The following is a 24,778-nucleotide window of genomic DNA, read 5'->3' as shown; positions in this document are numbered from 1 at the left end:
TGCTGCGATCTATTGTTTGCCTAATCTTGTTGTAAGCTTATATATATTTCCTATATATTTGCGATATATTTTCATGTAATAATCTGTCTCTATTGTAATAATCTTTGTAATGTTATTATCACGTTCGATTAGCTGTCGAACTCTTATTGATATCTGTAAGCTTTAACGCGGGTCTACACCCCAAAGTATTAATAAACTCTACTCTACTCTACTCTACTCTACTCTACTCTACTCTCTATGTCAATAACATCCCAATAACGGTCTGCATTACGTTCGGCTGTATTTTCTTCAGCGCGCGAAGAGCACCTGGCTATCGTCCCCGCCACCGCGACTACATGAAAGGCACGTGTGTTTCGAATTGCAAAGTTTGCCACATCGCGCAAAACACACCTCGTCGTTCATGTCGTTCTTCTTCCCTTCACCGATTTGTCGCTTCCACGGGCCGCGAGTAAGTTTTACAAACTTTTCGGCACGATCGCCTCTGGCGCACAGGCAAAATCAACACGCATATTTCCACCTTGTTCATCGACCTTCACATTGCTACCTCAACGCAGTAATAGGGAAAAATTAAACGGCGAATGCGAGCGGTAATAACACGATTATTGTATAATGAAGTGATAAATTCAAAATAAATATTACACATTAACGAGTAATTATTGCCCCCCACCTACCTGTCTCACTTTTACATCCTTTTCAGCGATAAATGTATAAATTTGCAAACATATACGTTAACGAAATATGAACACACAATCTGCATAAACTACATGTGCTACACAGGTACGTGTATACATGTTAATATCCATTAATGTATATTTGTAAATTTATATTTATCGTTGTAAAGAGAGTCCAAAATTGAGACCGAAACGTTCAAACAGTAATTATTAGACCTGTACTATTTATCCTGTATCTATTTATTATACTTTTTCTCTGCAACAAATTTTCTGCTCTCACTTACCATTTACATGTCCCTTTTAACTGTGACTTTAAATTGCACGTAACAAGACGCTTTATATTTCCTTTCAGTTTATAATTATCTCATGGCGCGCGCATAATGCACGAATATGTCCCGCACAATTGCACACGCAGAAAAATAGCGTTCTACTGCCAAAAAAGTGAATACTTAAGTTTACTTTCCTTCCTTTAGGTAACGTTTATCTTCAGCAAAGAGTACTTTTTTGATGATCATCTCAAGATACCACAAATTTGAGATAAATTCATTATTATGTAGTTAAAAGAAGAATTTATTCTTTTTACAAGAGTATTATACAATTTTATCGAAGAAAAGTTGGCTCAATTCTATACAGTAAGTAACCAGATTTTTCTTTGAATTCAATATTCTTGATTGAAACGCTAAATTTGCTGGGATTTAAAATTCATTTTGAATAAATTTTGAATTTAAATTGGAAAAAAATTTTTGGATCCAGAATTTAAAATTGAATGAGGATTCAGGCTTTTTATTCAAATTCTAAATTCTAAATATAAATAATAATATAAATTCTAGAAAATAAATTTTAAGAATATAAATTCTAAATTCATTTAAACAAATTCAGAATTTATTTCATTAAATTGATTAATTTTATTAAATTTATGAAATAAATTCTGAATCCAAAATCTACTTTCTCTAAATCCTGAGTCTAGACACTTACTTTTAATAAATTTGATGCTTCTGATGAACTTATGATAGATTTGCGAATATACAAACTTGTAAGATCCTTGAAACGGGTAATACGTTTAAATGCAATATGCATTCTTTTATGTATACAAATAAGCGTCCACTTCTCTCGACTATTAGACAACACCACATAGCTGCCATACCGAAAGGATTAAAGGCATTTCCGCAAGCCCTTTTTTCCCGAGATAATCAATTCGCACGCATGCAGACGATAACATGACAAGAGCTCAACGGCTCGGAAATAGCCACTCATCTGTGATTGACCGTTTACAACGATCGCCTGCAACGTGCGTACTCGACAACGACGACGACGACGACGTCACGGCGGCGTTTTAACGTGACGCAAGGGCGATCAGCGGAAATCAGTGCTCGGAAGCGTGTCGCGCGAATTGCCGAAATTCGGGAGAACGGCAATCACAGCAGCCGCCGCTCGTCATCGCAGCGCGCAGGGCTGCGAGTGCCTCGTAACTTGCAGCCCGCCGGCAAGAACAATTAGCCGCGGGCCTGCGGAATTGCTCTGGGCGGCGTGTGCATGCAGTTCCCGGCTGGTTTGCTCCGCACTCGTCACGAGAGTGCCCGCCGCGCGTCCCCGCGATCCTCCCGCTGCCTCATCCTCCTCGGAGCTCACCCCGACGCCCCTCAGCGCTACCGATTCTTGTCGCACTAAAGCAACCCCGACGTGAGTTACAACCCTTGGCCAAGTTTCCGCGGCGGCGGCTGCTGCAGTCTGCCCCGGCTACCGCCGTAATATTGTTCAAAATATCCGGAGCTAACTCCGGCACGTCGCGACGGCGTGCATGCTCCGAATGGGCGCCTCTCGTTGTGCTCCTCCAACTTCGCTCTTCGCGCACCGCGCGGAAACGTCCGCCGCGGCCGGCAGCGTGCACGTACTCCACGGAGGCAGGGAGAAAGAGGGAGAAGGTGAAAACACGAATAAGTAATGCCGCTCCCTCATGGGGGAAGTTTCGAGCGACGGCGGCGGTGATTCGTGAAGTGCGCGAAGTGCATTATGACTAATTAGACCGGCCCGGGCCGCGAAAGTCGACACGATATGCCGGCCGCGTGCATGGCACGCCGATATAATTAACGCCGCTTCGCGTGCGTATCGAAAGGTAGGAAGGAAGCGCGATCTCTCCGCCGAGGATAATAATCCCCACGTGATTCGTGAGCGGCGTTAACGAGCTGATTTAACGAGCATCGGTCCTCGACATGGTTCTTAGAATTCGAAAAAGAGTCGATCTCTGGACCATTCGGTCGGGAAAGAGAAGGGGGGAGAGAGAGGATGGCTGCCGCGATGATAACTGCGCGACGATGATAACTCTGCAAACGAGCGGGGAGTTGGAAATAATTACAACTCGGCTCGTTATTTACCCGTGTTACCCGCGGTATTTGTGCATCGTGTATTTGCAAGTGTAACTAAGCAATGCAATTAAAACTATGTTAACCGGTTCACGTCGCGTATCTTTCGCGTTCTGATTCGAGCGCGCTTTACAGCGAGGGCGAGGCGCAGAAGAGGAGCAGAGAGATGAAGAGAACTAGATAGAGAGTGAATGGGTGAAGGGAGAGTGAGAGAGAAAGCTGTCTATTTAATGAAAATTAACTAACAGCCGCAGTGTATTGCACGATACACGGTGTAGCGATGAACTTTGGAACAACAGGCCGAGATAAGAGAGGCGAGCGTCGGGAGGAGGGGGAGTGTGGCCCGGAACGCGCGCCGGATTATATTTCAATTTCGACTTCGGTGGTAACACGCGGATGATAAAGCAAACGCGGCGCGCACCTTGCCAGGCGATAAAGCCGCAATATCTATCCGCCATAAAATGCAAAATCCATCTTAAACGGCTGAGCGCGATCTGGAATGCGATACGTTGCGCGCCGTTGGCGCGCGGGACTCCCGACCCAGACTAGAGACTCTGATCCCGCTTTTATCTGAGCACTTTTCGATACGGGCCAAATGTTTCTCAGATACTGCGTGCGCTGTGAGTTATGGGCGTAAAAACGACTTATCTCTCTCGAGGCGCACGTACGCGGTATCTGTAATGCCGTAAGACTCTCGGTCGGAGGGCGCGAATTCGGCGCGGGACCGAATACCGCGGCGGCGTGTTTAACGAGAGACAGAGAAACAGAGAGATAGAAAGACAGAAAGATAAAAAGCAGACAGGTAGATAAAGAAACAGAAAGACAAGGAGACAGAGTCGAGAAGACAGAGACAGAGAGACAAAAAGGCAAAGAGATAGAGAGAGAGAGAGAAAGAAAGAGAAAGCGAGACACACACACAATGACCTGATTGTTTCCATTCGCTTGCGGCACTATAGACTTCGCTGATAGACTACATCGATTGGCGAAGATCCGTCCTGTGAAAGCCTTTATACCGCGTGTCTCGTGTTACACGGTGAGGTGAATACGTAATTCATCCGGGATGAAACAAATGTGCATCGAGAGCGCACTCACGTGGTGCCCGTTAATTACCTGCGCTTACATCAATTACATGCAAAGCCGGTCGCCCCCCCGGTCGCGAAAATGAAATTTCATCTATACGCTACATGGCAATAACTCGGGCCGCCGCGTTAAATCGCATCACGCGGCGAGTACGAGACGTGCGGCGTGCGCATTCGAACTTAAACCGGAACTAAAGAGGCTTTGTCGCCCGCGCGGTGTTTAATCAATTTCGTAGGAAAACGCGCGGCCGCCCGTTAACGAATCGTCGACCCGATCTATTTCGATCGTTAATTAAGAGAGCATTCGGAACATCGAATTCGCAATTTAATAGCGGCGATTTAATGCGTGCGGTCATGGCTCGCGCAACAACCGGTCCGGATGGAGGGGAGGGGGAGGAGGAGGAGGTTATTCCCGATGAAAAATTGAGATAAAAGGACCGCCATTTCTCACCGCGATCGACGGAAACGTTTAAATTTAGTTGCGAAAACCGCATTTTTCCAGCTTCACCGAGAGGCCGCGCAGAAACACCTGAAACTTCTCGTTTATTCCAGTATCGTGTCAACAGATCTGGAAAATGATCGCGACTGCGATAAATGACGTATCGTCAGCAAGCGAAACGCGACCGACCGCTTTACCAACAGCTTTATTGCCCACGTAATTTTTCTCGTTCCGTATAATAACGCGTCCAATGTTCAAAATTAAGGAAAATTCATATTCATATATAATGTAGAGAAATATTTCATGTTCTCTCGCGAATGCAATTACGCTTAAAAGAAAATAAATCCCGCGCGTAAATGTATGTTTAAACTGTGCGCACATAAAGAGGAAAAAATTTTTTCACTCTTTAAATAAGATAAATTTATTTGTTTTAATTTTCTTAAATTAAATAAGTTTTCCTTTCAGAAAATTTTAAGAAATTTCCCTTACTCAATATAATAATCTTACTTAAATTTCTTATTTAAATATCAGAATTCTTCAAGAAATTTATTTTGCCTAATTTGAGAAAATTTTAAAAAATAATCCAATCTAAAGAAATTTTTCGTGTACTTAAAGATTGTAACTTTTATGTAAGAAATTAACTCTTCGTAGATAGAGAAAATATTGTAACAAAAATTACATTAAAATTATATTTCTCTTTATGTTTTTCGTAAAATTGAACTATACTGAAATTGAAATATATAAATTGCTATAGAAATAGTAAATCTGACGATATATCTGATATATAATATAAAAAACACAATTACAACACAATTACAACACAATTTTGTAGTAAAAAGTCAAACGTGCATATTTTTGAACAAATGCATTTCGGTCCTAATTCTTTATGGTCCAAGATTACAAAAATTCCGTAATTTTTACTACAATATTTATTTTCTCCATGTACACATCCAATTCAAAAGTGTACTCGAATGCTTCATTTTCACTTAAAGATTCTAACCCGCAAGTAAGAATTTCTTTTCTTTCCCCTCTTTTTGCGTCACAAACTTCTATTTTTGTCCGCGGAGAATCGCGTTTCTCCGGCTGTCTGTCTCTCGTCCCGACTGAGAAATTCATCTGTTCAGATGTTTACATATCTATCCGAGCAACAATTATCGGAAGGTAGTGCGTATCGATCCGCGCGGCCCGATAAAACCCGACTCGACGAACGATACGAGGAGTCTGGTTTTTAATTCGACCTCACAAGAAAACGAGCGCCGTCCCATCCCATGTTAAACGACGCCCCCAATAAGAAGACGAAGGGCGCCGGCAGCGTGCGCGGGAGCGAACGAGAGGGTGGACGGGCGCGGGCGAGATTACTTCTTTCCGCCGGGTAACTCCCGGGCCTGCCTAGTCGGCTCGCGATATTCGAAAAGTTGGTGGTACGCTCCCACGGTGGCGAGAGAAAATTGCTTACGCTTTTTACGGCCTCGCAAATATACTCGCGGCTCGTGTTTATTCGCAAGGCTAACCGACCGCGCGCGATCCGAGGTAAACGATTTTTGCCGAATCTATCCCGCCGCCAAGCGCCTCCAACTCACCGCGGCGAATCGCAAGCTCCGCGAGATCGTGAACTTTAATCTCCATCGCGAGTGAAGTAGCTCGAAATCCGAGAGGAGTGGAAGGAAAAAAGGAAAGATGGGAACCGCGGAATCGAAGCGAGCAGGCGAAATACGCAACGCACGAGGGATTGTCGAAGGAGGAGTCGCTGTATTTTTTTTTTCGCAGACGTGTCTACACGATTTCCGTGGGACGATCCGCGGTGAAGAACGACGATGGCAACTTTGCATGTTAATTAGCGCAATCTCTCTGGTGCGTCGTGCATTTTGTGGGCGAAGCTATGTCTCACATACGAGAAGTCTGACGTAAAAGTTCCCAAAGTGTGTAGGTAGAGCATTGTCCTGAGCAAAAACGTCCCTACACTGAGAGAAATTATCCGATAAAAAGTTAACAAATATTCCCGATCAAAATACCGATAAATGTTTATATCCGATCAAGATATTCGATTGAATTTAATCGAATACTTCCGATTATAATAGCATTTCATCAGATAAATCAATCAAAAAATTATGAGCCGATATTTCTCATCGGATGTTTCCTGATCGGATACGAAAATTCATCGGTATTTTGATCGAAAATATTCGTTTATTAATTTCTTATCGAGTAATTTCTCTTAATGTATCATGTTTTTTTACAACCACGTACAATTTCGAGATATTGACGAAGATATAAAAGAAAATATAGAATATAGAAGAAGATATTCTATATCGAGATATAGAAGAAGATTAGCGAATCAATGCGCGCAAGCACATCGAAAGGTAGCTGAGAAATGTTTCTAAATGAATATGGACTGAAGGCGGAGTGATGATGTGTGAGCAGCGGGTAAACTGGAGTTCCACAAGTCAGAATTAGGACACCGTCAGCCGTTTGTAGAGAGGAAGTGAATGAGCGAGTGAGAGAGAAGCTGTAGCGTAGCTCGTCATTTCAGTCTCAGAGAAAATTCACACTTTTGCAGAAAAGCGGAAAAAAGGAAGGTAGAAACCAATCAAAACTCGTACTGCTGGTCGGATGGTAGTTGACACTTTCTGCTTTTCTACTAACACGAATTTTGATATTGCCTTCTGCCTTTCTGTTCTCCGCTTTTCCGTCAAAATGTGAATTCTCCCTTAGAATTTCTCTCTTTCATTCCTATTAAAGTGTTTCTCCCCATTCTCACTCATATCATTCCAATCATGAATCATTCTTTGTCCTAACTCTGACTAGAAAAAGCGTAGACAATTGTTTCTCGACGCATCGCAAGCATGTCGTGTGTGTGTGTCGCTAAGAAACAATTGCACGTCTCTATTTTCGATGAGATCGCGCCTGCAGAGCTCGTCCCACAACGCGCACACTGATTCGCCAAATTTTTTTATTAATATCTTGAAATTTTACGTGGTTACCCAAAAATTACTAGGGGCCCTTTTACTATGGTTGATGTATTCTACCCGCTCACCCGTGTTTTAGGAACTCCTGCGTCAGACACCGCGTTAATATAAACTCTTTCAACCCTTTGAGCGCTGTGGTTGCATACACGTGCTCAAAGTAAGACGATAGTTATGGCCTGTGGACGCAGTTCACCAAACGAAAACGATCGACAATCTTCCTGAGTTCCGACCACACCGGGCGCTTTCCCGTCGCGCTGCTCCACGATCAAAGGCTTGGCATGTTGACTACCATATCTGGGTGACGCGTGAGTTTCCGCAAGGACCTCTCGTCACCCGTTTGAGGGCGACGGCTTTACTCGCCTAATTAGCAACGATCTCGCCAAGTATTTTTAGAAGAATATATCGAACATTTGTTGCTAAGAGCAACAAAATATCGTTAGATGCGGCGAGAATTTGGGCTTGGTAGGACTCACATGCAGATTTAATATGGTAGTCAATACTTGCAGAGACCTTCCAACGCGAAAAATTCAACAGTGCGCGTGTTAAAGCGTGTGTTAAAGCGCAAAATGAACTGAAAAAAGCGCGGACTCGCAACGCGAAGCAGAGTAGAGACCGTCCGCCTTCGAAGAACAGCAATGTCCCTTTCATGAATAAACGCTCGCGTCTATTTGCCCGACAGTTATTGATGTCAGTGTCACGAGCAAGCCGTTCCTCCCGATTCTCGAGGTCTATGAGAGTACGCCGCGCGATGGCAGATACCGCGTGCCCCCAGCACCGTCATCCTCACGAAGAGAGCGAGTTTAAATCCCACCCCCGCCTCTGGCGAGAGCAGCGCGACAATTCGGCCTGCTATTTGGCGAACGATAATATACGCTCGCGAACAGCGAACATCATTTTAAGTGTACTGAAGTTATTTTTTAATATTTATAAAAATAATCTACTATAGATACAAAAGTAATAAAATAATAATCTCTCTGCAAGATGTTTGATGATAAATGGAAGAATGCTGGCGTGCATGTAGACTGAGTCAAACTGAATTCCTCTACTATTTTGCAAACAATCACGTAAGATTTTGGGTTGTTAATTGAAGAAACTTGGTGAATAATCACGCGATATGCAGTGCGGGATGTGATACGGTAAGTATGATTTCCGGTATTTTAGATCAAAATGAACAAAAAGGCCCTCTACCATTTTGCAGATAGCCATGTATATTTTCGAGTATTATTAATTAAGTATTATTATTTATTAATTAAGAAAGATTCGCAAATAACTGCGCGTGATGGATCATCTTCTTCTTTAATCAATAACTCGAAAATATATGTGGTGATCTGCAAAACGGTGCAGGACTTTGTTATTCAGTTGGACTCCTAAAGTGCAACGAAAATCATACTTACTGTACTCACACTCTGCACGTAGAAAATATTTTAGTAAAAATTATATTGTAATAAAATTATATTTCTTTGTACAATGTTTTTTCTTTGTAAAGCCGGACTATAAAACTAGACTAAATAATAGTATAAGTTGGACCATATATAAGCTAAACTATATAAAGCTGGAAATAATAGTATAAATTGCTATAAAAAAAATAAATGTGATGATTTACCTAACATAAAAAGCATTCAAGTTATAATAATTCAATTATAATAATTTTGTGGAAAAAATACAAACATGCGTAACATTTTAAACAAATATACAATAATTTTACTCATAATCTATATGGTCTAGAATTACAAAAAGAAATTTTGTTGTAATTTCTACTACAATATTCTTCCCGTGTAGAGAACGCGATCAGTCACGCGCGATCAGTCACACGCGATCAGTCACGCGCAATCATCCTTAATTGATAACATAAAATTTGACGCGGCTGTTTGCAAAATAGTAGAGGAACTTTGTATCGAGTTTGACCCAATCTGCATGTATACAAGCGTCTCCTCTCCCCTATCATCCGACACACCCTGTACATAATGCGTCATTTCAATATTTTAATTACCTCACCGCCGAATTTACATCGAACTCTCGCCCGCCACTTTGACTAATCTGCCGGGATGGCGACGATTATGCAAATGCGATACCGTTTCATTCGCGGCTCGTTAATATCTTGTTGGAAACAGTTATTAATTAGTATTATGTAGACACAGGGCTTTAGCACGGCAAACCTACGCACCTGAATGAATGGGGGCGGCCGGCCTTAGAACGTCTCTCGATTAATATTTCGCCACGGTATTAGTACCTCCACCATACTTGCTCCGCAGTGCCTATTTCGGCGAGAATTTACTGTCGAAAGTTGCCGCGTATACGCCGTGCAACACAACACGGTACCACTCGCGGATCCCCAAAAGCCCGTCAAACATTTTCCGACCCGTTAACGCGCCCCTGACAACATATTTACGAATTTAATGGCCCTTCACACCTCGCCCCCGGCACGCACATCCCGCGTAGCGCATCGATAGGTCGTATCGCGACCGGGGGAGAAGACCGTGAAACGTGAATGTCACGAGACGCAACGGAAACTCGCCCGGGACCTTTCGCAGCTTGTTAGAATCGCGTTAATTGAATACGCGCCCGTATCAGCTGCTAGTCGGCTGTAAGCTCGTAAGTCGGCCACGTTGCGCGATTACTTCTATCGAATTTTGCACCGCTCCCAGTAAATGCCCGCTAAACTTCACCCCCGGGGTTGAACACATGTATTCAGCGACACGTCGATTATACGTCCCTCTCGTGTATTTTTTCGTCCTTTCTCTTTCGTTTTCCTCTCGTTGTGTTTTTTTTTCCTTATTCGAGCTTCATGATAAACGTCGCCAGCAACTTCGAGGATTTTGTCCGACAGAAATGGCCTAGGGATTTTGTTCTGAGTGGATCATAATTTTCCGTCCTCCCGACTCCCCACTCCCGACCTCCAAGCATATTCTGCCGTCTCGGCTGACATTTCCTACTTCGTGCCACCCTGGCCGTCCGGCCGTAGATCGACGTAACAAGCTTCCCGGATTTAAAGGGTTAAGGAAGAGCGTGACAACTGCAAGAGGAGCGACGCGGCATGCGATTCATCGGAAATCGATGCCCGCAGATGTCAGCGCCGCGACTTCCCCGCCGCGACACGCATTGATAATGACTGAACACTTATTAGATCTAGAGTTTCCGGGTGATTTCTAGGAGATCTATAATAGATATTTCGAACTAACCGCGTCCCTTTTTTACGTATGCGTTCACTACGACTGTCGATCGTACGAGGAATCAGGAACGATGCTCGACAGCAGCCGCGACAGTTCGCGTAAGTTAACGTCCGTTCATACGTCACATATAATTACGCAAGAGAGTGATATGTTCCAATTCTCTCACTCTACTTCTTTTTATAACGATTCTTGGAAGTCTCATATCTTGAGTCTATTATTTATATAACAACGTCCAAGTTTTTCACAAGTTATACATAAGAAAAAAATATTTTTATTTGAAGAATATCTTTATTGTTGACATTTTAAAAATAAGGTTTATGTTAAAATAAGATTATATAGCATTGAATAAAGAAATTTGTTTTCAATCAAGACAAATATAATCAAATAAACGCAATTACTTTCTCATGCATAAGCAATAATATCAGTATTGAAAAAATGATTGTGTTAATTTGACTGTATTCATCTTTATTGAAGACTAATTTATCTTCGTTTGCAACGCTATGTATAATCTCATTTCAACATTAACCTTACTTGTCAACAATAAAAATATTTTCCAAACAAGAATATCATTTTTTTCTATGTACTTTCTCTGTATTATATTACTTTTGCTTACACAGATAGAAACACGACCAATTCAAAATATCTGGTAATTCTAGATCTAGTAAATATTCAGAACATTAATAAAGCTGCATGCACCTGAAAAAATACGCGTTTTCCTCTCTACCAATCCCTTTGGATCGAATGCTTCGCGTCGTGATTTTTTCTTTTCGTTCTCTCTTTTAAAAACCTTCTCAGCAACCTTCTCGCACAATTGAGAGAGAGCGAGAGAAAGAGAGAGAAAGATTCCCATGCGTGCACCGCACTGCATTAACGGGATATTTTTGTGCCGCGCGAAATTCGCGGTGAAAATGGAATACAAATGGAACGCGCGGGCAGTTTTCACAAAGGGCACCGTCGGAAACGGGCACCGCGCAATTTCTTTTCCCTTTTATTGGAATAACTGTTACCCGAAGCTCGCACACTACACTGAAACATCGCGCCGAGAATTCCATCGGGCGTTACTCGTACGTCGGGCTCGAACGTCGATCACGCCTATCAAACACCGTATCGCAAAACGCGAATGTCGGTGCACTACGTCCGTAGTAGAGTGTTCGACGGGGGCGAGCGTGGCGGACGCATGAAGGACGGAGAAGTGAGAGAAGAAACGAGAACGCGTGTTACCGACCGACTAGATTGTTTGTCGGATCATTATTTTCTCGAGCGGCAACGATTCCCCGCAGAGAATGGCTTCTCGTCGTGTGTACACATAATTCCCGGGATTAACAGACTCCTTTTTTATACCGACGTGTAAAACGCACCGGTTAATTCTGTGTCGATAATTAACGGCGGAATTAAAATAGATTGGAAACGGTTGGCGAAACACAGGTGGCGAATCTCGATTGGTATCGCGATATTAATCGATACACAGAGAAAAAGAGAAGGAAAAGAAAGCAAGGAGAGAGAGAGAGAGAGAGAGAGAGAGAGAGAGAGAAAGGAGAAAGAAAAAGAGAACACTTGCCCGGGATAATTCGAATGAAAAATTGATCCGAGTCTATCGCGGACAAAAGTTCCCGTGGAGCGGTTTCCGCGCGACTCAAAGATTTCCGATTTTATCGGTATTACGGTTTTATGATAACGTTATGGATATTGCCTTAGACGTTGCGGAACCATAAAACTGCAGTAAATTCTTTGTCGACGCGCGGAACAGGCGAAGGGGCATTTTCTTAGTGGCGATTGAAACGGACTTTGCGTTGCTAACGAAGCACCTTCCCGTCCCCTCGCCCTTTCTCTCCCCTTCTTCTCCTGCCATCGATCGTTAACCCATTAACGCTTCAAATTCGAAATAAATAGCTCGGTGCCCTTAAGCCGGTGATATTGGATCTCGGCTTGGAGACGTTAACTGAATTATAAAGAATCCATCTACCAGAGTCTAAGTACGCTCTCTCGGACGTTACCGTCCGGGGCTGTCTCGATTATCGGCCAATAAAACGGCGCATTCTCAATTTATTCTCGTCAGATGCAGCCACACGCGTTCTTCTCCCTGCGCGTGCGTTCACTCCGCGAACGATATAATTTAACCGTGCGAGACGGTTGATGATTTAATTAACGTTCCGCCAACGTCCCTTCGCGTTTCGACGGAACGCAGCTCGTTGCAGGATCTGAAGGGCGTCGATCCGCGCGAAGATTGATTATGCGCGATAGAAAGAAAACACGGGGAAGGGAAAACTCGCGGAAGGAAGAAGAAGGAAGGCCGCGTCTTCTCAAAAGCAGTGACGCACAATTATGCAAATTCCGACTCGGCTAGTAGTCCTGCCCTGGCGGATGAATAGTTGAAAGCACAGAGGGCGGAAAAAAAAGTAGACCGGTCTCTATTTCTCTCTCTCTCTCTCTCTCCCCCTCCCCTCTCCTCTCTCTCTCTCGCTCTCGTTCGCTCTCTCTCTCTCTCTCTCTCTCTCTCTCTCTCTCTCTCTCTTGGCGCGCTCGCGAGCGCATTGCTAGTATCTCCTTTTACCGTTGCAGAGTACCTTCCTTCTAGCAAGAAGCATTCTCGACAAAACTCATTGTCTGGAATTCTCGCTACTTAAACGTTCATTCAAATGCCGCCGCGACGCCAGAGGCGTCATAATTGCGCAAAAACTAGTCCGTTTTAATCACGCGAAATTAAATGCACCGGCGGCCCCCTCCCTGAGAGGAGAGGAGCGCTTCGAATTATCCATTCTTCACGGTCGCTGACACAAAAAATCATACCGATGAAGTCGCGCGCGTTTCATTAATATTTATTAATCGTCCATTCCTAATATGTTATAAAAATCCATTATACGACGTTTTTTCAATGAAATATGTTTGTGTATGTGTGTGTGTGTGTGTGTGGATAAGTGAGTGGGTCGTGGTGGGTGAATATCTGTCCAGTTCGCGTCAGAGCTGTGTTATTAGCATCGTAAACGCCGGCTCTACTCGTCAATCAACCGAACGTTGTTTGTTTCGCCTTCGAAAAGATCCGTACGACTCATAATAACAGATCTTAAAAACGCAACGTGCTCGGGACACAAGTGTGTAAGGTCAAGAGAATGAAACGAACTCTCTAGGCTACTTTTCCCAACTTTTCCCAAGAGGTAGTAATTTCAAATAATTGGCCACACTCTTTTAGTACAGATATGTAAAAGTTCAAAGCTCAAGAGAGAAATAAGCAACTAACTACTTAATGATGTGCGATCTGGTCTTTTTTCTTCTCGACGGTTTCTAACAATTCCTCTTTCTCTTTCTTTAAAACCTACTACTATTCTCTTTCTTCCTATACTTTTTATGTTTCACTGTACTCTCTCTCTCTCTCTCCTCCGTGTCGACCAATATCCACTTATAAGTCTCTTCTGTTTTATATCCCTGCTTATTTCCTACTGCTTTCTTATTAGACTTTCAAATAACCTACGTCATGTTATTGTGCTCAAAGTTTACATTTAAAAATACTTTACAGGTGTCTGTATGAAAGGAAAAGGAGATTTTCAAAATAGAAAATCCCTAGCATTCTCTCTCTCTCTCTCTCTCTCTCTCTCTCTCTCTCTCTCTCTCTCTCTCTCTGTCTGTCTGCCTGTCTGTCTCTTATCTCTCATGTGGATACATCTTTTATGAAAATGAAGTCACGCGCAGAAAGGAAAAAGGAGTGTCGCCAAAGTACGCTCTTTCTCAAAGAGCCTCTCAATTAACATTCATCGCGCGTCGCAGGGCGTAATGTCGCGTTCGACGGGCCGCGAATTCAGAAGAGCATGCAAGCGCGTTATCGGGGAGAAACCGCATTTCGTTCGGCGTTACTCGTCGTGGATTACTTCGACACTCGAGAGAATCATTGGATAAGTAGCGCTCTTCACAAGACTCCTCGAAGAGCTGCCTTTAACTCGCGCGCGCAGCAGCTCTCAAAGCGAAGAGATTCGCCGAGTCCTCCCACGCGGAAGAACGTCGTCGTTCTCTCTCTTCATCTTTCTTCCGCCGCGTGCTTCTCCTCCTCCCGCCTCCCTTCTGCTTTCTTTCTGTCCATTTGCCGCCTAACCGTCGTCTTCGCTTGCGGGAAATACGGAGGCAACCATAATGTAGATGGCCATTCGGCTATCGGATCGTGTACAAAAGAATGATGAAAGGCGTCCGGCGGGGGAGGCACTCAGCGGGACGGAGAAAGGGCGGAGGAGTGTGGAGGGAACTGCTGCGGCGGACAGTTTGGCATGGACCAACCATCATGTGACCCCGTTGTGTATCTCTGTGAAAGCTCTGAAAGCCCCGTCGAGACGGCGGCTGCTCCGCCAAGGGCTTTCCGAGGCAGCGGGAAGGAAGGTTATTGAATGAAACCGCAAAATGCGACGACAAATAGCCCGGTTAATATCGGGCGAAAATGAGAGCGGAGTAACTAGTATTACTTGCCATTATTGCTACGTGGCGATGGAGACACGAAGGAGAGACAGAGAGGACACCTCCTTCGCGCACACAGAAATGAAAGACCGAGTACGCGCAACGCGGTGTCGTTGTCGATAAAAATACGCAATAAAAAATCAAGTGCCAACTTTACGTTCCGGAAAATCCATCCCAAACTTTACGCAGAAATAACTCACTCGCGTCGTGTATGTTACTTGTTGACAAATCGGAAATGTCGGTTGATCGCCGCTCGCGCATTCTATTCTTGTGTTCTTATTCGCTGTTTTGTCTTTAAATTCGACATAAAATAAATAAAAAAATAATAAAGAAACACACGAAAGAGAGTGGTTGAAGTATCTTGCAAGAGTTGTCGATGGAACAGCTTCTTTTTGTTCGCGTGATATCAAAAATTGGTATATTTTATCGCAGCTTTCTAGTTATTTAATTTTAATTAAATAACATACTTAAAAAAAATTCTTTAATAGTACTTAAAGTCAAAACAACAAACATGAACGTAAGAAAGAGGAGTGCGAACGTTAATTAATCAGCATCGTCAGTGTCGTCAGTCAACAAGTAATACACGACAAATGAGTTATTTTGACTTAACATTTAGACTTTCTAGGACGCAAAATCAACATTTCATTTTCTACTTGGTATGCGAGTTAATTGACTACTAGACGAGTAAATGGAGCGAAAAAATGCGAAACCACGACGAGAAGGGAGATACGAAAAAACATTTTACAGCACGATAATGTACAGAGAGAGAGAGAAGGGAGACGAAAAAAAAGAATGATCTTTGCGTTCCCTTTCGTTCGCTCGTCGGAGCGACAGCGGCGGCAGGAATAATTTTTGCCGACGACGACGTAGCTAATAAATAGACGGGGCAGGTTCTAATTAATTTTCTAATCGATATTTTCCATTATATCACATTATACTTCTCCCAGGCAGGGCGGGGATACGCTTAAAAGGGTGGCCGAGATTGAATTGCAAACAGGCGCCCCGGGCGATACGGCGACGAAATGATTCGATTATAGGAAGGTTAAGTTAGGAAATGCAAGACGACGGCCGCAATGCAGATCACTCGCCATTGAGCGGAGAAGTAAATTTGTCGCGAGGAAACGAACGGCAGGCAGGCGCGACGGAGTTAGCCGCACCCGTCGCTAAGTCAAATCGTTTTCCGATATCGCCCAAGACCCCTCCGACTGATAATTAGGAGTTTCCTTTAATTGAGGCGATTCAATCGGGCCCCTTGCTCTTAGAGCCCCACCCTGTGCGCCTCCTCTTCCGCCATCTCCCCCGAGCCGATCATCGGGGATTTTTAATCTCCCCCGGCGCGTCCGGGAGCGAAGCGTCTAACCGTTCGCGACCAAGGTGGCGTGAGCTGTATTTGCATGTATAATTTTTCTTGCCTCCTTTTTTTGGCGAGCAGTCGCAAAGAATCCAGCAATTCATTATTCGCGCGCGACGCGATAATTCATTCGCCCTGCGGTCTCGTAAATACGCGGATATGCTTTCGCTGACTCTTACAAAGTCAGCGTGGAGATAGCTCGCGTGGACCGATTCGCTGTTGAAATAACCACCTCGTGCCTCATTGTCGCATCCGCGCGACTGTGATCGTCGTCTCTTTCGCGGAGACAATGTTATCGTGTGCCTGTGTTGGACAATTCTTCTACCTCGGAAGATGTAACGATTTGCGCTTCGAGGAAAGAAAGAGAGAGAGAGAGAGAGAGAGAGAAAGAAAGGGAGGGAGGGGTCGTCGTAATTATAATTTGCAGAAAAGCGCACATTTTATCCCGCCTAATTTACATGCTGACGCCGTAATCGCGCTCCCTGTCGAGAATTCTAATCAGTGACGCGGAAAGAGGAATTCCTTCGCAGCGGGCTGTTTTATTTTGCCCGCGGAGAACGGCAGAATGAAAACCGCCACCGTGGCCGTAATAGCGCAGTCGCATAAAATAGCCGCGATTTAAGAGTGGCGTAAATCAAAACAACACATCTCCGAAACATTCCTCATTTATCCCGCGGCCTCTCTTCTAATATGTATGCATCGTGGAGCTACAAATGCAAACGCAACACGGCGGATGGAAGCGGAAATCCTTGGATATTTCACATTCCCCGTCTGTCACGCGGCTAAACGCGACGCGCGAGAGCGATTATCCGTCGATTATTCGCGAGTCTCGGCAGTTTTATCGCAGACAAACGCGTTAACACGTTTGTTACCGCAGCCAATTTGGGCAACTCTCTCCCCATAGATCACCTTGTGTTAGGTATTCGGTGCAAAATGTTTATGGTATTTGGCAAATAAAATGTGAAACGATATCATCCAATTTCGAGGGGATAATTTTTTAAACGAATAAAATGAATAACGTCAACTCGTTTTGGACGAGCACTTCCTGTTGTTCTCTTTATATCCAAACTTTTTGAAACAAAAACTTTGGTTATAAAGAGAACAACAGGAAGTGCTCGTCCAAAACGAGTCGACGTTATTCATTTTATTATTATATTCATTTTATTATATATATATAATTATATATATACGCAAATCTATTATAAGTTTACCATAAATATCAGAGATTTACTCAAAATACATTTTGAATCCTAGTAAGTTCAATATTTCAATGAAGAATATTACATTGCAATAAAAATTCGGCTTGCTCACTGCACAGAATCGAGCCATCTTTTCCTCCGCGAAGTTTTACAATATTCTTGTATATATAATAATAAATTTTACTCTTTTGAATGCACAGTGATGAACTTTTCTAAAATTTGTAACAAATATATATTCCCAGACTATCATCAAGAGAACATTTTTCGTTGAAGTTAACCATTACTTCAAAGGAGGAAAATAAGCAACCGCTTTTCTTTGCAGTAAAATGATATTCTTCTGTGTGTGTGCGGTGCGTGCGTGCGTGCGTGCGTGCGTGCGTGCGTGCGTGCGTGCGTGTGTGTGCGTGTGTGTGTGTGTGTGTGTGTGTGTGTGTGTGTGTGTGTGTGTGTGTGTGTGTGTGTATCAATCATGTATCTTTTTCCTTAACATGAATTCGTGAAAAGTCTCACTGAATTCGTGGATTCATGCTAAAAGGAGAGAGGTTCATGATCGAGAAAGATCAATGTGTATGCCAAGTATGTTAATTATTTTTAAAAAATAATTGATTTCGTGTGAACACGGAAGAAAAAATCGCTGTCACTCACACACATACATGTGACAGCAACATGTTAAGTAGAATGAAAACTTGAACAAAAAAAGTTGAGCTGAGAGATCGTTGCGTCGCGCGTGCGTGAACGCGGGTAGCGAATCGAACGACTCGGCGACTCGCGCGCGAACGCGGCGATTTAATCCGCTCGCGAAGCTGCGAAATTGCGACGTCGGGGAAAGAAGTCCGGGCCGGTGGGAAGGCGACCGGTCGTTCCGGCGGTAAGTACATGCGCGCACTACATTGCGCCGCTTTAATGATACCCGGATGTGCAATAACGTCTGGGACACCGTGAACGGAGTCTACTTCAACCGCAATAAATGGCGCACGGTCCCGCGGACGCGCGGCTACAGATGCAAGACGTACTGCGAAACTTAAATTGTCTGCCGCTCGTATCCACCTGGAAGCAACGGCTGTTGTTTCCGCTTTGCCGTCGCACGGCAGATATTTTTCCCGATGGAGAACTCTCACGAGTTATTTATCGCACGCCGAGCGATAAATTGAGCGAGACCGACAGATATATGCGCGCGCGTTATAACATCGTGGATAATTGAAATATATAATAATTCCGCGAGCGGCGAAAAGTGAATTCAGCAAGTTTCGCTTCGGGCAATTACCCGCGAACGTGTGATTCCGTACCTACGAATGGTGGTTACGCAAGGCAATTTTATGCATAGAAGCGCGAGAGCGGTGGATCGTCCAAATTGGCTAAGAACGAATCCGCCGCGGAATGCATAATTGCGGAAGCTTGTTCGTGGTCGCGCGCCACAAATGCGAAAGGAAGCGCACACACACATGCGCCGCGCACGTGTACCGACACCGTGCGACCGCATCCACAATTGCCGAAACTTTCCCCGCTTTTTTCCAATATCCGGGGCGCAGCCTTACCAGCCGGGGCCGCCAGGGATTCGAGCAACGCTCGCCGCGAATCCGGCGCGAATCAACGTCGCGGAAACAGCATCCTCTATTTTCGCGGAATCTATTTTACCCAAGCAGTTTCGCTTGTTGCTCCTACGTACACTCCGATGAAAGAAAGAAAGGGAAGAAAAGGAAAGAAGGAGACAGAAAGGCAGAAAGGAGACCATTTATCGGAGGAGTGCATTTATCGGAGCAAGACACAACGATACGCAATATGCGGGGGAGAAGATGAACTTCGCTGATTTCGAGACGTTCTCGTCGCGGGATAGAATAAAACGCTGCCCCACGCTCTTTCAAGTCGAAAGCTGGCAAAGAGAAAGGAAAAGAAAGAGAGAGAGAGAGAGAGAGAAATATATAGATATAAATTTAGAATATATCGAAAAAATATATGGGAGTCGATTTTTCATAATAGTACACTGAGAGTCAAAATGTCCTAAATATAAAAAATATTTATCAGATGAGTACCAACAATATATGTATATATATATGCTTATACTAAAATATAAGATATTTTTAAATAAGAAAATATATATTTTCTTGAAATCTTAATTTTTCATGAAATTGTTTAATCTATTTCAGTAAAAAAATTTAGATTTCAGTAAATATGTTAGTTTCTTATTTTTTGGGGGTATTTTCTCTCTCTCTCTCTCTCTCTCTCTCTCTCTCTCTTTCACTATATACATATATGTAATTTATACTATCAAATAAGATGTTTATGTGTGTAATAAGGGGCATTCTTCGATGTACGTCTCGATCCATTCAGCTTTGAGATATTTTGGAATGCTTTTGCAAATATTTATCCAATAAATATCAACTAACAAAAACATTATATGAATGTTATAATTTCCCACTCAGTAATTGTGAATGTAATATAGCACATGTTGTACATAACAGTTACATTGTTGAGTGAGAAATTATAACATTACTGTGTAACGTAACTTAATTACATATAAATTATAAATGTTAATTGATGTTTACTGAATTACTTTATATGACTGTATAATCTAACAATTAAATCATCTCGCGACGCTCGTTGGTCAGTGTATCATTGGCACCGAATAAATGTTCTTTAGTTATTAAATATTTTGTTCTCTCAGTATAGTTTAAACTTGGGTTTAAGTTCAAACTTTGTCCTAACAAACGTGTTTGATACTTTCGAAAAGAGTTCGAACTGAAATCTAAGTTTCAATTGCTATTAAAAAAAAATCGGTCTCGAGTCAATGTTGTTCATTTCATTCGAAAAAAAATATTAATCCTTTTGAAATTGAACAATTTTGTTTTTTATTTGACAAACCTTTCTGCTAACCTAACAGATACAAAGAACGTAGACAATCGTATGAATCGATCGGGAACACTGTTCGCTTTAACGTTGTTCACCGCTAAATATGTTTATCGCGGCGGGCGAGTATCGTTCCGCGCATAGCGCATAGCGCTGATATCCACCGTTTCGATCCGATACCTTCCATTGAACCGTTCCACAGTGAAATGATTCGGTGGAAGAAAAAAAGATTCATTTACGATCGCGCGGACGCGCGAACCAGATTTCATCCCGGCGAAATGTCCTATTTTATATACATCAATACGTTCGTTATATGTAATGAATGAAGTACCATCGAATGGAAAAAGTCCGATATTCCGATGCCAGAAATATTCCTGTCAGTATCAAGCAAATTGCAATATCCATCCCCCGAGTAGCAAATATTTTAATCCGCCCACGTGTTATTTTTATACAAAGGTCGTTCACCGTGTGTGCGCGTGCGCCCGCCGGCTTGCGCGCGGTCGCTCGATTATACTCTATTTAGCTCCGCCGGATAGATAATACGCAAATCGTTCGCGATTCGATTAAACGTTATTAACACGTTATATCATTTATTACCGCGTGCGCAGCCGTGGCTCGTCGATATTTCATTATCGTCTTTGCGACGTGAAAGCGAAAGAGCAAAAAAGAGTACTGATAAAAAAACACACTTATACAGTATTTGCCGCGCGCCGCGCGCGCGAGGAAAATTGACACAAACCCCGTCCCAACCCCCGCGAATCCATTATGTGTTCGTAGCGGCATGGTTTCTCCGATTTGTTGCTCCTCGAATTTCCATTTAGCCGCGCTTCACCGCCGAGCACGTCATTATAAGCAGCTGAGCATTTCCACGGCCATTGAAAGATAATAAGCGCGCCACGAAATCGTCAGATCTCCGAATAATAGACACGCAATTAGAACGTTATCAATGCAGGGCGTTCTTGGCCCTTTGCGGAAAATAGGGAAGACTGAAACTACAGATGTGTCTCATGTTTCAGAATTTCGAAGTTGCAACTTCTCAGATAATGTGATTGATTGTATAAACATGAGAGAGGCAAGCTTCTTCTGTGTGTTAATACCCGTCATGAGTCTATTAATCGTATATTTCGTTTTGTAATAACCAAAATACAAATATGCAGCGACGTGGCTACTTTGCCCTGGCACTGGGTTCAGACAAATCAGCATTTGCGAGACTTGTATTAGGTTCTAAGGTTGGAATTCAGTTATAAATTATTTACAGTCTTTCATGGAGAGAGCATAAAATTAATCACATATTCATAATATATTTGTAATATGGACCGATATTCGGCTTTTTAAGGCTACAATTGTTTGTCAAATGTTAAATATGAATACCAGCTTAAATATTTTAACTCGAACACGCGGTAAATTCGACAGCTGTTAAGGCTCCTGGTCCCTCGCATTGTCTATTTCTTTTTAGTGACAGAAGCGAGAAAATACATGCTAAAAATTCTTGCGAAATACGTTAAAATAAAAATATATATCCATAAAGTAACATTTGCAATCGATTAAACAAATTTGTAAAATATTCCGTGCACTTCTATTTTGCTCTAACAATCAATAATTTGTCGTAAATTAATGTGACATACAATTCATCTTCTTAACCTATTTCTTTGTCTATTTCTATTTAGATTAATTTACAATAAATTATTGATTGTTAGAGCAAAAGGGGAGTGCACGGAATATCTTACAAATTTGTTTAATCGATTGCAAGTGCTACTTTATGGATATATATTTTTATTTCGATATATTTCGCAAGAATTTTTAGCATGCATTTTCTCGCTTCTGACGTCATTAAAAAAGAGACAGACAATAGACGAGGGGCCAGGAGCCTTAAGATCGGACGCTAATAAATGCTTTAACACACCTGGAAATATAATGTATTGCTCCTGTTTTTCTGATCCGGCATCCTGACTCCTCATGGCACTGACACTCGCGTTGTTACGATGCGATTGAAGATACATTTGTTTAGGCTGCGTTCGGAAATGTCACTCGAGTACTCTTCCTCTCTTTTTATCTCACTCTTGTATCCTGCTCACTCCAACGTAACGGGTACACTTGAGTGACGTTTCCGAACGCAGCTTTAATAACGCGATGCCGACGAAGGCCGGATAAAATATTTGAACAATCAACGAAAATGTGAAATAACAACGTGCTCCGCGTCGTGATGTGCGAGTTACTAAGCGTCGCGAGACGTAATAACTCGGTCAGGGGCAAGTGCGACGCGCCAGAGTACCAAAACAAACGACAAAAACATCGCGCGCCAGTCAACCGCCGCGGCCCGACATAGGCGGCTGCGAAGTGACAACAATCAACGTTTTCAAAACCGGATTTTCGTGACAGTTCAAGTCGTCAGGGCCGTAACACGTATGGTACCTATCGGAAGTGCCCAAATTAAACTTTAGAACCTACTGCAAGTTTCACAAGTGCTCATTTTTTGTACATATATTTTGTAAACTTATAATAAAAAATACCTCTCCTTTATAACTCTACGCTTTTAAATCTCGAAATCTTATCGAAATTTTCAACGCTGTCAAAAATTAATTATAAAAAAACATAAGAGAAGAAAATTTGTTGTTTTATTTACCCATTTACGTATTATTTTTTATTGGATTATTTAATGTTTATTGTTCGCGCGCGCAATACGCGCCATCTGATCTAATTGTAAATTACAATTAATATATTGTTGATTGAAATTAAAAATTAAGAAAGAATGTATGTGCAGACAAATTATATGATATGAGACAATCAAGTATTAAATAATTATATGAAAAAAATTCTTTTTATATAAGTTATTAAGTGGTATGAAGATTGTTATTGGCAGTGTGTATGTGTGTGTGTGTGTGTGTATGATTTTGTTGATGGAGCGACTCGTCGAGTCGCGAAATGCGAAGTAAGGTAAAAATACTAATGTCTGGGCACGTGCCTAACTTTGGACATTTCTATGTACGAATATATGTGTGAATATATATTCAGGGTATAGCAAAAATACCGGAACGGCAAGATAACTTGGCGGGGGAGCATTTTAGAGAAAAATGTTTCAGACAAAAGTTGTAAGGCTTAAAAAAACGTATTCAATGATAATAGTTATTTGACATAGGATGGCGTCGTCAAGGTCAGAACAAGGTCAACTTTGCTTTTTTAAATAGAAACACATATTTTTTATTACGGCATTTTATTCAACGTAGAAACGCAAACAACTTTTGCTTGAAAAAATTTTTTATACGACCTCTATTTTCTAAGATATTTACGTAAATATCTTAGAAATATCTTAGAAATATCTTAGAAAATAGAGGTCGTATAAAAAATTTTTTCAAGCAAAAGTTGTTTGCATTTTTACGTTGAATAAAATACCGTAATAAAAAATATGTGTTTCTATTTAAAAAAGCAAAGTTGACCTTGTTCTGACCTTGGAGACGCCATCTTATGTCAAATAACCACTATCGTTGAATACGTTTTTTTAAGCCTTACAACTTTTGTCTGACACATTTTTCTCTAAAATGCTCCCCCGCCGAGTTATCTTGCCGTTCCGGTACTTTTGCTATACCCTGTATGTATTCTCTCTCTTTATATTGTATGAAAGTTTGAATATTTAAAGGCTAACACAATAGAAATATCCAAGCTTACGTGCGTACTCAGGCATTAGCACTTGTGCCTTACTCCTGCGCGCGATCCAACTTTGCGACGATTCCGTGACAAATAAGAGCGACGTGTCGTAGCGCAAGAAACGTCTTAAACCGACGACGATCTCTCTGTCCCGTCGCGATCCAATACGTGAATTATCGTCGTTGTAGTAACTCGCGCTATTGCCGGCGGAATATTGGATCGATTGGTGCCGCAGCGGAATAGCGACGTGGTACCTCGCGAAAATACGGCGATTTCGAATGCTATGTTCCACGATTGTCGCGAACAGCTCGTCGACTAGCTCTCTCGACTTGTCGTCGTCGTCGTCGTCGTCGTCGTCGTCTCGCGACGGAACGTGTTGTCGAAACCTCTTGGCAGACTTTTCGAAATGGAATTTTGCCATGAGGCGCCCCTGTATATCTGCCATTCGTGCTTCCTTTTCCTTCTCTCCCTCTCTTCCTGCCTGCACCTCTTGTGGCGCGTCTATCTACGAAAAATACCGCAACGAGTCTTGTATGTTTTGCACGATTTTAGAGCCCTTGAAGAGCGAAACGAGTTCTTGCTCTCTCTCTCTCTCTCTCTCTCTCTCTCTCTCTCTCTCTCTCTCT

At 42.6% G+C, this 24,778-nt stretch overlaps 2 protein-coding genes across 9 annotated transcripts in view; one reads left to right on the top strand and one right to left on the bottom strand.

The window, feature by feature from the left end:
* The window catches only part of LOC116842094, a 422,139-nt gene that overhangs the window by 122,556 nt on the left and 274,805 nt on the right, over nt 1-24,778 (top strand). The gene's annotated exons all lie outside the window — the stretch shown is intronic.
* The window catches only part of LOC116842095, a 332,290-nt gene that overhangs the window by 49,750 nt on the left and 257,762 nt on the right, over nt 1-24,778 (bottom strand). For 3 of the 6 annotated variants that reach the window (XM_032810808.1, XM_032810810.1, XM_032810809.1), the window contains exon 1: nt 22,414-22,889. The exons of the other annotated variants lie outside the window; for them this stretch is intronic. In XM_032810808.1, the coding sequence (XP_032666699.1) occupies nt 22,414-22,455 (42 nt within the window). In that variant the 5' untranslated portion in view covers nt 22,456-22,889. Of the gene's footprint in view, nt 1-22,413; nt 22,890-24,778 lie in introns of those variants that run through there. 6 annotated transcript variants of the gene reach the window in all.

The sequence above is a fragment of the Odontomachus brunneus genome, unplaced genomic scaffold, assembly GCF_010583005.1.
Source record: "Odontomachus brunneus isolate Ranch 3 - 2012 unplaced genomic scaffold, Obru_v1 Obru_scaffold_021, whole genome shotgun sequence".
Classification (NCBI taxonomy): Eukaryota; Metazoa; Arthropoda; class Insecta; order Hymenoptera; family Formicidae; genus Odontomachus; species Odontomachus brunneus.
The sequence above is the reverse complement of the archived record's forward strand: the minus strand, read 5'-3'. Positions and strand labels throughout refer to the sequence as shown.